Consider the following 13,408-nt stretch of genomic DNA (forward strand, 5'->3'; position numbering starts at 1 on the left):
TAAATAAGAATTTGTTCTTAACTGACTTGCCTAGTTAAATAAAGGTAAAAAAATATTTGTTTTAATTAAAAAAATAACCCAAATAATAATGAAACATAAAGTGGATAGCAGAGACCATATCTACAGACCAGAGCCTTAGATGTGCACTGTTAGAAACCATTCTGTAAGCATTACATGGCAACGCAGGGATTTTGCACAGGGCTGCGTGACAGAAGGTTGAGCAGAAGTGGGATTATCTACTTTATAGTAAAAGCATTGCATGAATCTATCATTTTATTTGCAGGTCTGAGAAAAATTTGAATTTTGCAAACATTACATGCAATTCTACATGATTTCACATATAAGCAGAATGTTTTTTAATCAATCAGTGTATTTATAAAGCCCTTTTCACATCAGCAGATGTCACAAAGTGCTATACAGAAACCCAACCTAATAATACCACACAAATTACTGAAATTACAGGCTAAGAATGGACAGAGTTCATCTTATCATATTTCTCCAATGCCAAATCAGTGTGTTTTGTTTGCAACAAAACTGTCCCCGATTGAAAATAAATAAATCTGAGACATCATTAGGAATCTGGGCATGGTCCTTTCAAAAGTTAGGCCTACCTTTCCACTCCAGACAGATTATGACACAGAAAAATGGAAGGTTAACTGCTGGCTACTCTTCCTCCATGGCTTAACCCAACGAGAGAATGTCTTAAGAGTTTCCCTAGAAGCTGTCTGTGTTAAAACCTATTATATTATACAGAAAGTGAATAGCTTAATCAATTGATAGTGACAAAATTGGATTACTTCCCAGGCAAAGTACATTTTTTGTCTCCTCGGCTATAGAAGGTTGTATGTAGCTCAGCCTCTGAAACAAACAATGATATCCTAATATGCATCGAAATAAATTCACGTATTTTCCAGGTATTTTCCAGTTCATTTCTAGCATAAAGCATTATGGACCAAAGCACTGTTATAGATCACTTTACATAATCAGATACGTTTACTTTCTTCAAAACCTTAAGCTAACTAGGGGTAGGCCTGTGCTATTTGCCATTGTCTTTAATAAAAAGTAGACATATGGCATACCCTCTCAATTCAAGTCTTGGTTTTAACTTAACAGCCCTTCAATGACAGGCTATTTAAAGAGTCGAGGAATTGACTTACAAATGTATGGATATAGCAGCAGCCTAATTTCTTCTGTCAAACGTGTAGGCCTACCTCTTATTTCTTAGATAGGAAGAGAAAGGCTCCAACACAAAGCCCTCTTGTTATCAGTAAAGTCTATTTAAAATTAAGACATTTTAAATGAATTATGCCTACTTGAATTTGTTTAATTTCAGCACCATGAGCTGTCCATTTCCGATTAATTGTTCCACGGCTGCTTCTTCAAGTTTCAGCACCACAATGTAAGTTACTTGAATCTGGCTTATTGTGAGATAAATAACTCTGATAAATAGGCCTACATCCTGGGCAAGAAACATATTGTTTTTTATCAAATCAATTATAGTAGAAGCAAGATATCAAAGTTGACCTCCGGTACTCCTCATCTTTGCGCTCTCCTTTTCAAACTGAACAGAACATACAGTGGGGCAAAAAAGTATTTAGTCAGACACCAATTGTGCAAGTTCTCCCACTTAAAAAGATGAGAGAGGCCTGTAATTTTCATCATAGGTACACTTAAACTATGACAGACAAAAAGAGAAAAAAAATCCAGAAAATCACATTGTTGGATTTTTAATGAATTTATTTGCAAATTATGGTGGAAAATAAGTATTTGGTCAATAACAAATGTTTATCTAAATACTTTGTTATATACCCTTTGTTGGCAATGACAGAGATCAAACATTTTCTGTAAGTCTTCAAGGTTTTCACACACTGTTGCTGGTATTTTGGCCCATTCCTCCATGCAGATCTCCTCTAGAGCAGTGATGTTTTGGGGCAGTTGCTGGGCAACACGGACTTTCAACTCCCTCCAAAGATTTTCTATGGGGTTGAGATCTGGAGACTGGCTAGGCCACTCCAGGACCTTGAAATGCTTCTTACGAAGCCACTCCTTCGTTGCCCGGGCGGTGTGTTTGGGATCATTGTCATGCTGAAAGACCCAGCCACGTTTCTTCTTCAATGCCCTTGCTGATGGAAGGAGGTTTTCACTCAAAATCTCACAATACATGGCCCCATTCATTCTTTCCTTTACACAGGTCAGTCGTCCTGGTCCCTTTGCAGAAAAACAGCCCCAAAGCATGATGTTTCCACCCCCATGCTTCACAGTAGGTATGGTGTTCTTTGGATGCAACTCATCATTCTTTGTCCTCCAAACACGACGAGTTGAGTTTTTACCAAAAAGTTCTATTTTGGTTCCATTTGACCATATGACATTCTCCCAATCTTCTTCTGGATCATCCAAATGCTCGCTAGCAAACTTCAGACGGGCCTGGACATGTACTGGCTTAAGCAGGGGGACACGTCTTGCACTGCAGGATTTGAGTCCCTGGCGGCGTAGTGTGCTACTGATGGTAGGCTTTGTTTCTTTGGTCCCAGCTCTCTGCAGGTCATTCACTAGGTCCTCCCGTGTGGTTCTGGGATTTTTGCTCACCGTTCTTGTGATCATTTTGACCCCATGGGGTGAGATCTTGCGTGGAGCCCCAGATCGAGGGAGATTATCAGTGGTCTTGTATGTCTTCCATTTCCTAATAATTGCTCCCACAGTTGATTTCTTCAAACCAAGCTGCTTACCTATTGCAGATTCAGTCTTCCCAGCCTGGTGCAGGTCTACAATTTTGTTTCTGGTGTCCTTTGACAGCTCTTTGTTCTTGGCCATAGTGGAGTTTGGAGTGTGACTGTTTGAGGTTGTGGACAGGTGTATTTTATACTGGTAACAAGTTCAAACAGGTGCCATTAATACAGGTAACGAGTGGAGGACAGAGGAGCCTCTTAAAGAAGAAGTTACAGGTCTGCGAGAGCCAGAAATCTTGCTTGTTTGTAGGTGACCAAATACTTATTTTCCACCATAATTTGCAAATAAATTCATTAAAAATCCTACAATGTGATTTTCTGGATTTTTTTTCTCTCATTTTGTGTACCTATGATGAAAATTACAGGCCTCTCTCATCTTTTTAAGTGGGAGAACTTGCACAATTGGTGGCTGACTAAATACTTTTTTGCCCCACTGTAGGTCGCTAAAGGTCAGTCCTCGGCTAAAAAAATTTTGGACTATGCCAAATAAATACATTTTGGAAGAAGCCTTTGACTTTCCTCCTGAACTGACACCTTAGGCCTACACAGTACAACCATTGGTTAGGCAGTACACAAAAACGTGGGGGGTCTGAATAGGTCACAATGGCGTGGCCTATCCATAAAAAGCTGAAGTAAAGGTGCATGATTCATAATCATTGACATTTGGTACTTGGGATAGTCCAAAATAGAAATATGGCGATTGGGAGTCTACAATGATGCATTACGTAAAGAGTTATTTCCATGTGATTTATCTATAAGATTTTTTTCGGCTACAGGTACAATTGAATTCATATTATATTTAACTTGGTAAATAACGATGTGTTAGAATGTACCAAGTGACAGGGCCTAATACCGGATTTGGACTGTGCAACAATTCTGCCTAGACCAGTATAGGACTGTAGGTCTACAGCTGAAGGAGGTGAATGTTCTGTATGCTCACTTATTTTTTTGACCTGCCTGTAATCGATCATTTAATCTGTTTGAAGTATTTGCGTGAGGATTCTAGCCTAAATTATTTTAATGAGTAGCTCAGTAATTTTGGAAAATACAATGCAACTTCGGTCAGAGAGAACAATAGCGTATTGCATACCCAGTATTTAAACTGCTGATAAGAAATACACGTCGAATAACCGCATCTAATTTCGAACCGGTCTTATCTAGACGGGCATAGGACAATGGCGACGTTAACAAGCCAGGATTCAACCGCTCAAGCGCGAGTTTATTTCCAAACGCCTCCCGGTACCGAGGATTCAGAAGTCGTCCAGAAGCAAGGCCGGGTAACCGTGAAATACGATAGAAAAGAGCTGAGGAAGCGACTCAATTTAGAGGAGTGGATAATTGAGCAGTTAACGGATTTATACGACTGTGAGGTAGGCAATGACACATATATTATTTGTTTACAGTAAAAAAAAAAATCACCATTCGTTTTTTGTTTTTGTTTTCAATGATCTCTACCTTGATTGGGATTGATGTAGGCTATAGGATTGCAGTAATCTTAAAACCTAGGGGCTACAATAATATAAACAAATATGAGTGGGATTTACAGACACAATGTAGGGCGTGGCCACAATTGTAATACAGTACTAGACATTTGAATAAATTAGGTGTCTGCTCAGGTAGCGAGGGAACGAATGTGCTGTTTCAATAAAATGTGTGCATAATGTATTGATAAGTAGGAGGATAGGCCGGTTGGCACTGAGTTCTATGGCCACTGCACCTGCAAAGCAATTACAGCACAGCCTGCCTACTCTGTTGGATTAGCATGTGATGACCACTTCAAATGTTACATAATGGCACTGCCTGATTGTCTTTAACAAAGGAAATATCATTGACTATGGATAGATATCCTCCCCCACCCTCACTGCTTCTTCATGGAAATGCGTTGGCACATACTGCATGACATGTGTGTGATGTATTCTGCATGAACAACTATGAGGTGATCATCTTCATGAATGACCCCCTGTAAACAACATATTTTTAAAGCACCCCTTAGTCATGTCTAGAGTCCATTGGCTCCAGTCCTCGAGTACCCCTGACAGTACACATTTATGTTGTAGCCCTGGACAAACATGCCTGATTCAGCTCATTGAGTGCCTGATGATTAGTTGACTAGTTTATTCAGGTGTGCTTGTCAGGGGTACTAGAGAACCAGAGTTAGGAACCACTGGTCTTGAACACTGAATTGATCAGGTGTTTTGACACACAATAACACATTAACTATTCACATAAAGGTGTTGCAGCAGCACCTATGCATCAGATAAGTTGGGAACAACATGGTTAACATTATAGGTTGAGAAGTAACATGCAGCGCCGGCACATTATGCATTATTGGACTGTAACGACATTGACCATTACCTATGTCACATGGTCCTCAGAGAGACCAACTGGACTAGCAAAGTGCTAATTGAACTAATAATTACCTTGGCTGGAGCAGAGGGTGACATATAGTGGGAGATATGAATGTGATTTATCAGTGTTTTGATTTAGGCAACTCTGGTACTCAGGGTTGTGCCAGGGTCAGAGGAGATGCTGAGTGTTTTCTGATTGGCCTATGTTATATGAGTGTGGGCTCTTGTAACTACTATTTGACCTCCTGACTAGGTCCTTGGGCTGTAGATTATAGGCATGTAAACAGCAATACAATGTACTAACTGGAGATTGTATTGTAATGTTGTATTTCTATAGGGATGTCTACTTCTAAACAGTCATGTTCAATTGAGTAGACAGCAGTCAGGAAGTCTGTGTGTATTGTTATCAGTACACACCACATAGGGGGTTCAGCCCATCCTGTTGTGTTGAGAAGCAGAGGGAGGAAGCTAGGGACATTGGGGACCTATGGAGGATGTTCAGAGGTGAGACTGCTGTGCAAAAATATTTGGTTTGATCCTTAGGCTGTCTGATATATTCATTACAGTTTTTTCTACTCTCCCCTCTCTGTTGTTTTCTCTATATTTTCTGTGTCTATGTCTTTGTCTATCACCATCACTGTCTCTCTCACTGCCTTTGCCTCTCTCAGGAGGAGGAGATTCCAGAGTTGGAGATTGATGTGGATGAGCTGTTGGATATGCCCACTGATGGAGACCGGGCATCCAGGGTCAAGGTGACCGCTAAACCCTATTCTATATTGAATACATATCCATTATTGTTCATTTGTATCGAGGGCTGAATCCTTACTTTAGGTCAATCTCAAAATTTGATGGGAAATCTCCCATATCATTACATGCATTTACAGTTACCCATGTTGATTTCAAGTTAGGATTCAGCTCTTCTAATGGAGTTAATTTCCTCTTTCACTTCGTACTGTTTCGCAGGGTTTGCTGGTTGACTGTTACAAACCTACAGATGTAAGTTCAAAATTAGAATAAGATTATTATCTGCTTCTGTTATTATTCTGCTTCTGTTAAGCTTTAAACCCAGAATTAGAGTGACTGATCAACTGAAAATAACTGTCTGGAACCAACTTCCCATCCATTGTTTTGACTGAGTTTCTCAAATAAATGAGTAATACAGTAACATGTATGTTAACAGTTGTTCAGTCTCACATCACCCTCCATTGTTCATTTCCTGCAGGACTTTGTCACGGCTCTCCTAGAGAAGGTTAAAGGTCTGCAGAAACTCAGCACTCCGCCCAAAAAGAATGAAAAATCTTCTCCTTAGCCTCAGAACAACCCCAACTGATTACAACTCAGTTCTACACAGGGACACCCAGCTAGAAACCCTCAGCACCTAGAATCCTTCAATCAACAGGATTGGTAGAGGGAAGAAGATCGACCAATCAAATCTCTGCAGCAGGGATTACTATGTCTCTGTCTTTGTTAAAACTATGTGGATTTATAATCATGTTATACATATACAGTAGTAAGTGATGAGTGTTGAAATATCAGAATATAGTACAGCATTGATAAACTGATGACATGGAGGAAGAACATGACATTTAACTTGAGCTATAAGTCACCAACAAAGCATGACAAGTACATAAACCTCATGACAGCTCATAGTGAGTCATGACAGATGCAACTTTATGCAGTCTAACAAATGTAACTCTTTGGTTAGTTGATTAGTCAACATCACTGTATGTATAGTAACAGCTAGAAATAGTGAACTATCCTTGGTTGGTAATAGTTGGAGCCATGTAATTTTTACGATGCCATTTTAACTAGGATTTATAGAGAAGCAAAGTGTTACTTGAGAATGATTTATTTGGGGAAACGGTAGTTAAGTCTGTGTAAGCCGAGCACTGTCATCACCTGTCTAATATATTTTTGGAAAGGGAAGCATGAAGGGCTTTTCAACATTTCACACTGGACTACTGGGAGTGAACATTATGCTTTCTGTTAGACCTTTGACATGAGCAAGTGTGGACAGTTATCAAAGACAAACACCAGCATGCCACACAAGGCACTGTAATAACATCAGTAGCCTACGCATTTTTCATTGCGTACATTTTTTGTTAAATACACATTTTGGGAATAATGCATGACTGACTCTATAAAACACAGGAAAACATTTGCAAATTAGGGTTAGAGCCCATTTAAATCCATGACATGAACTTTCACTACAGTGAATGCTTTTGAGTCCTACTATAACATATGGTTCAACTGGTTTCTCCTCCATATCCTCCACCCTGGTGCCTGAGAGTGACGGGGTGGGTCTGTTTCTCAGACCTGACCCAAGTAGATAAAAAGCTTTATAAAGCGAAGGCCTTTCTACTTGTTTCTCAAACCCAAAACACTTAGTCATTAACCATACAGTAAGCACTGCGAAAAGGACTTCGGCCTTAGAAGACTACAGCAATGATTGTATCGACTATTGTGGATTAAGCAATGTCTTTGAAAAGAATGACAATTGGTCCTGCATTTCGCTGCGCCCGCATGTGTACACCTCATTACTATAATTCCTTAATCTTTTGGACCCCATTGAGATGTTATTTTGGGCAGGCTTTTAACTACCAGATTCGCAGTGCATCTCCTAGAACCTGCATCACATTGAAGACCGAATCAAATCATGAACTGGGTTACTGCGTTAATTTAGAGTGCTGGAGGTACAGTAGGCGACTGCATTATCTGTGGTGTGTGTGTTTAAGATGTGATTGCAAAACTGTAGTGATGTAATGTAGCAATACTTAATGGTGCTGTTTAACAATTTGTTACATTTTTATTAAAATTCAATACGTGTTTTACCTACTCTGACTTGCGTGCACTTACGATGTTATTGTAATGTACTGTAGCTAAATATCTTGCAGGAAAAAAACACTAGCAGTCACACTTTGAAAATCCAAATATCTTTAATCAATTTAAACAAACTGAAACATGAACATTGGTCAAGTCTTATTTACCAATGAAGTGAAATTGGAATTCCAAAACTAAAATTCATTGACAAATACTCCATTCAATAGAGCCTAAAAACCCATTGAACAGTGCACTATCGCTTACCTTGTGCTACCATAGTGCATGTGTGTTGTTCGACTAGTTCCCTCAGCATGATACGTACCCTGTAAGTTACACTTATCAGGCTAGTAAAATACTCAAAAATGACGATTCATTTAAGTCAAAGAGCTAGTTGGTCTCACATTTAGAAAAACATAACACTGGAATGATAGAAGGGGCCATTTTGAATGCGGAACTAAAAATGATTATTTACTTGCAAAAATGTATAATGTTTAAGGCATTGGAGTTCAAATTCACCAGGGAGTACCAGTTACATATGATGTTAGCTATAGTTGAATAGTATCTATATTATGTAGGATCTTCAACAGCTTTTAGCACTATACAGTATTTCAGTGCAACGACTAATGCTAAAGAGAAACAGTCCCCCTGTGCGTTGTCTTGGGTAAGTAGGAGTTAAGGAAGAAGTTATGGTAGGGCAGCCACAGTGATTTAAAAACAGCACTAACAGGCAGCTTATTTTGTTTTAAGTTAATGTTCACTATAAGTCAGACCTCCTCTCGATGCCGAGTAGTTCCACTTCAAAAATGAGAGTGGCACCACCTGTTGGAGACACAGGGTAGTTACAAACTAATATGGTGGAAAGCTATTCACAATAAAGACATGGTTACCTTAGAGACTGACTTGTAGAGCAAGCCAGTGGTAGATCTAGAGAAATATCTGAATTACCTGGAATCTTAGGAGGTGCTCCTCTGTCTCCGTATCCTACAAAATAAGTAATGTGAATGGAGCGATCAAAACAGTGGGAGTGTAGGAAAATGGACTACAAGGCAAGACTTTTATCTTGCGTAATAATGGATGGGTTTATATAACTCTAAGCAGGTGCAATAAAATAAAAAATGACCTAGATTCAGTCAGCAGTAATGTGGTGAAGCCTGTGAAGTATCAAAGGTCATTGGGACAGTGAAATGTGATGTATCAGTGGTCATTGGGACAGTGAAATGTGAAGTATCAGTGGTCATTGGGACAGTGAAATGTGAAGTATCAGTGGTCATTGGGACAGTGAAATGTGAAGTATCAGTGGTCATTGGGACAGTGAAATGTGAAGTATCAGTGGTCATTGGGACAGTGAAATGTGAAGTATCAGTGGTCATTGGGACAGTGAAATGTGAAGTATCAGTGGGCAAACTCACCGAGCTCTGAGGGGATGACCAGTTTCCTCTTCTCTCCCTCACACATTCTAAAGAGAGAAAGTGGGATTGATGGATTAAGAACCTTGCATGCAGCGGTCAGAAATCAATGTTGTCGTTGTTTTTTTACACCTTATATCCAAAAGAACATCACTATAGTTTTTACACGGTCTGCAAATGTAAGTCCTCACAAGTCATCCAATGCATGAGGACACTAGTAGTCAACAGGGGGAATGTAAAAAACAGGCACCTACCCGAGCAGACCCTGGTCCCAGCCTTTGATGACTTGTCCGGTTCCCAGAGTAAAGGTGAATGGCTGGTTCCTTGGAATGCTGCTGTCAAACTCTGTTCCATCCTCCAGCTTTCCCTGCAGACAAACAGTTATTGACTAAACACACGTTGTCCACCCAATCAAAGGATCAAATAATTAATCTAGTACTAAAAGCATAGGCTACAGCTAGCTAGAACTGCAGTGCATAACATGAAATTTCTCTCTAGACTTGTATGTACCTACATTGTACCTAAGACCTGTATGTACCTAAACTTGCATTCGTAGGCTAGGTTGTAGCAACTTCATGATGGGTATATGGAAAATCAAAGTATCAAGTAGTAGCCTAAACCTATTGCTGTTAAATTGAACTAGGTGAAATGAATATGAATTACAGTCATCCAATAGAAATAAGAGCATGCGCATGATTATTTTTAAATAGGATCTTAAACAGCACTGACTGCCACTGCATAGTAAGTGTATATTTTGCATTTGTACAATTATTTTGATGTGATATGAAAGTAGAGGGCTTTATGTTTCTAGAACCATACCACAATTGAGAATCAATTCACGTTTAAATGAAGTATTTGGCTGTTTTTTGACTGTTTTGGCAGTCAGAGCCAGCCCTACATATAATGGGGTCTTAGAAGTCGGCTAGTAAAGCTAGCCTACACTCCTTAACAGTACATCTGGCCTAAAATGAAAATATATACTGCTTTAGGACATGTTTTTCATTCAGTGTCTAAATGGAGAAGCATCTCAATTTTTTACTCACGGTGTAGTGCATGTTCAGCACATCCCCTTTACGTGACTTGATGGGGCAGTTGTCAACTCTTTTCTTGATACCAATTTGGAGCTTCTTTTTGTCGCCCCCGCGAACTGCCGGAGCCAGGGACACCAGAGTGACCACAAACAGCAGACAAAGCCTCATTTCTGGGGTACACATGAGAGAGTTAATGTTAAGACAGAGTGCAAATCTCATAGGCTTCCATCTGGCTACCTAACGTAGTTTATAAACTTGCTACACGTCATCATCAATGGGCGCATGATAGGAAAAATAAAATGGAAGCTGTGTAGCTGAGCTAACTACATCTATAAATCTATTTGTGATTCAATCATAAATGGGAGCATATGTGTGTAAGTTTCATTGTCATTATCAAAACATAAACGTATGTTTAATAGTTATATGGCTACATAGAACTATAAGCCTCAAGCCTGACGATTGGGGCAAACTAGTTAACTTAACGTTAGCTAACGTTAGCTAGCTAGTATCTGTTGTGCCAGTATCTGATATCCGTTATGCCAATTACTTTAGCTAGGTTCCTCAAAAAATGTATTGAGCCTAAATGCGTTTCAAAAAGCTAGTCATTAATAATTTCTCAAGAAGCTTACCAGTGTTTTAATTTAATAAAACACAAAAGATGGTCGGTGTGCTTCCAAATTTTCCGAAGCCGAGTGATTGAATGAATGTCCCAGATATGTCTACGCAATGATTTTCTGTCATGCTATTGGTCCGTTCTCAGAGCTAGCAGAGAAAATAGCTAATCTTGAACTGTCCGGTAGGTGGTGGCAAAGTATGTGATGGAATAAAAGCACTAAAGCAGACCGATATGTTGTAGCTACATTATATTGATAACAACAAACAGGAGCACAATATTTTTGAATTATCATTTGACACACAATTATCATCACACACACTCATGCGTGCACACCAGAGGAGGCTGATGGGAGGACCAATAGGAGGACGGGCTCATTGTAATGGCTGGAATGGAACTGTATCAAACATGGAAACCACATGTTTGATGCTGTTCCATTCCACCCATTACAATGAGGTTGTCCTCCTATAGCTTCTCCCACCACCCTGTTGTGCACTCACACATTCACATGCGTGCACACACACACACAAAATGCAGCTATGCAGGAATGTGATTACCTGTGTATGATCAATAGCAGTATATTGACTGAAAGTCCTCCTGGACACTTTTAGCCTCCTTTCAGATGAGAGCCATCCATTGTAATGTAGTTTACAAAAGTTCAATCAAGGAGGTTGGTCTGAATGCCAATTTAACTTAATCCAGTAAGCATAACATAATTCACTTTTGTTTCCTATTCTACAGGCATAATGGGAATGAATACACACGTATCATCAGCATAGCACCTTGTACCTTCTCCTCTTTCCTATTAGTGGAATGTCAATCACCTATTTACCTTATAGACTATTAGCACAGCAAAATAATGCACATTCCTCCAGCTTGCCATTTAACCTACTCTTAGAAAAAAAGGTGCTTTCTAGAAATTTAAAGGATTATTTTTCTGTCCCCATAGGATAACTCTTTGAAGAACCCTTTTTTGGTTCTAGGTAGAACCCTTTTGGTTCCAGGTAGACTGCTTTATGTAGAACAGCTCCACAGAGGGTTCTACCTGGAACCCAAAAGGGTTCTCCAATGGGGACAGCCTTAGAACCCTTTTGGAATCCTCTTTACTAAGTTGTCTTCAACAACTACCCGCCTTCCCACCAATCGAGCCTGTACTCGATTGAACCGTAATTACGGCATTATTTTCCAACAAGGTTTTCCATTTGGGTTCATATGACGCAGTTTGTGTGAGTGAGAAACAGAAAAACAGAGAGAGAAACCATTATAAAGGTTATCGTTGCCATGCACACCAAATATATACAGCCTGCCTCATTCTCTCTCTACATTCAGACTACTGAGGCAAAGACAGATTCAGGTTGGATATTCAATGGATATTTGCCTGTAGTTTTCCTTAGGTCCACCAAAGGCAGTTAGGGACCGTCATCATAGTGACAAATCAAAATGTTCTAATTTCAAAAGCTCTTTAACCATTACTTCTAAAACTTCTAAAAACTGGTTCTAGCTAACCCGATGGCATAGACACACATCGCACACACTTTTTTTTTGTCAATTAACATCTCGCACTATTTTAAATTATTTATTTAAATTATTTATTCAAATGTTTGAATTTCAACAGCTCCTTGGTCATGTGACCTACTGACTTCAAACAAGGTTCAGAATGTCCAATGACTACCCTTCTATATTGCACACCCTTTAGTTGGTCCCTTTTCATCTCATACGTTTCTGGTTCATCCATTCCAGCGCATCACTAATGAGATGACGAGGCATTTGGCTACCTCAAGAGACTCTTAATTATGTCCCGCCGTTTATCCCCACTTCATCGAATTTCCTCACTTTGACATGAGGGGGTCAGAGCCACCCCAAAGGTGGTTTGAGTGTGACCGCGAAGGGTAGCATGTTACAGTCAGATATAATCAAATTGACATCCATTCGAGTCTTACAAACTGGGCAGTTGCCCGCTAATAACCTTCAGCGGACTTTAACTGGATTTTTACACCCAATCGACATCAAGTGCCAGCGCAATACTTATAGGCTTGAGAACCAAATATCCCTCGCTGTATCTAGCGGCACCATCGACCGGATGTTCAGAAGAAGTAACAGAAAATAATCATCCCCTTTTAATAATTTGCTAGCCTAGTCAGCCCTCCGGGACAGAGCCATAGGAACCACCTTTACCAGCACTTTGACATGAGGCGGTCACAGTTACCCCACGGGTGATTTGAGTGCGACCGCGACAGGTGGGTACGCTCCTTTGAATTTCATCAAGTTGACATTCAGTGATCCGTGCCCAGTGTGAACCTAGACTTCTTCCGCCCATTTTATGGTTCCGCAGCAAATCAATGGGCGTGAATGGTCCTACCCACATTAGATGTACGCCTCCCTCCCAAGACAAGCTGGAGATACCTCTCCCCACTCCGTAGGTCATGAGCCAGATCAATGCAATGCCCTATCACTGCGGGGCCAA

At 39.9% G+C, this 13,408-nt stretch overlaps 2 protein-coding genes across 2 annotated transcripts; one reads left to right on the top strand and one right to left on the bottom strand.

The window, feature by feature from the left end:
- Positions 1-3,539: 3,539 nt before the first annotated feature.
- Positions 3,540-7,909, top strand: LOC112231338 (protein phosphatase 1 regulatory subunit 14B). The gene is made up of 4 exons (XM_024398040.2): positions 3,540-4,096; positions 5,743-5,826; positions 6,038-6,070; positions 6,297-7,909. Exons 1-4 carry the CDS (start codon positions 3,902-3,904, stop codon positions 6,381-6,383), a joined length of 399 nt encoding a protein of 132 aa, XP_024253808.1. The 5' UTR covers positions 3,540-3,901; the 3' UTR covers positions 6,384-7,909.
- Positions 7,910-7,991: 82 nt separating this feature from the next.
- LOC112231339 (peptidyl-prolyl cis-trans isomerase FKBP2) lies at positions 7,992-11,090 on the bottom strand. Its single transcript, XM_024398041.2, has 6 exons — positions 10,961-11,090; positions 10,344-10,501; positions 9,555-9,667; positions 9,304-9,350; positions 8,840-8,875; positions 7,992-8,713 (listed from the first exon to the last, which is right to left on the bottom strand). Exons 2-6 carry the CDS (start codon positions 10,497-10,499, stop codon positions 8,652-8,654), a joined length of 414 nt encoding a protein of 137 aa, XP_024253809.1. The 5' UTR covers positions 10,500-10,501; positions 10,961-11,090; the 3' UTR covers positions 7,992-8,651.
- Positions 11,091-13,408: the final 2,318 nt, after the last annotated feature.

Source organism: Oncorhynchus tshawytscha, linkage group LG33, assembly GCF_018296145.1.
Source record: "Oncorhynchus tshawytscha isolate Ot180627B linkage group LG33, Otsh_v2.0, whole genome shotgun sequence".
Taxonomy (NCBI): Eukaryota; Metazoa; Chordata; class Actinopteri; order Salmoniformes; family Salmonidae; genus Oncorhynchus; species Oncorhynchus tshawytscha.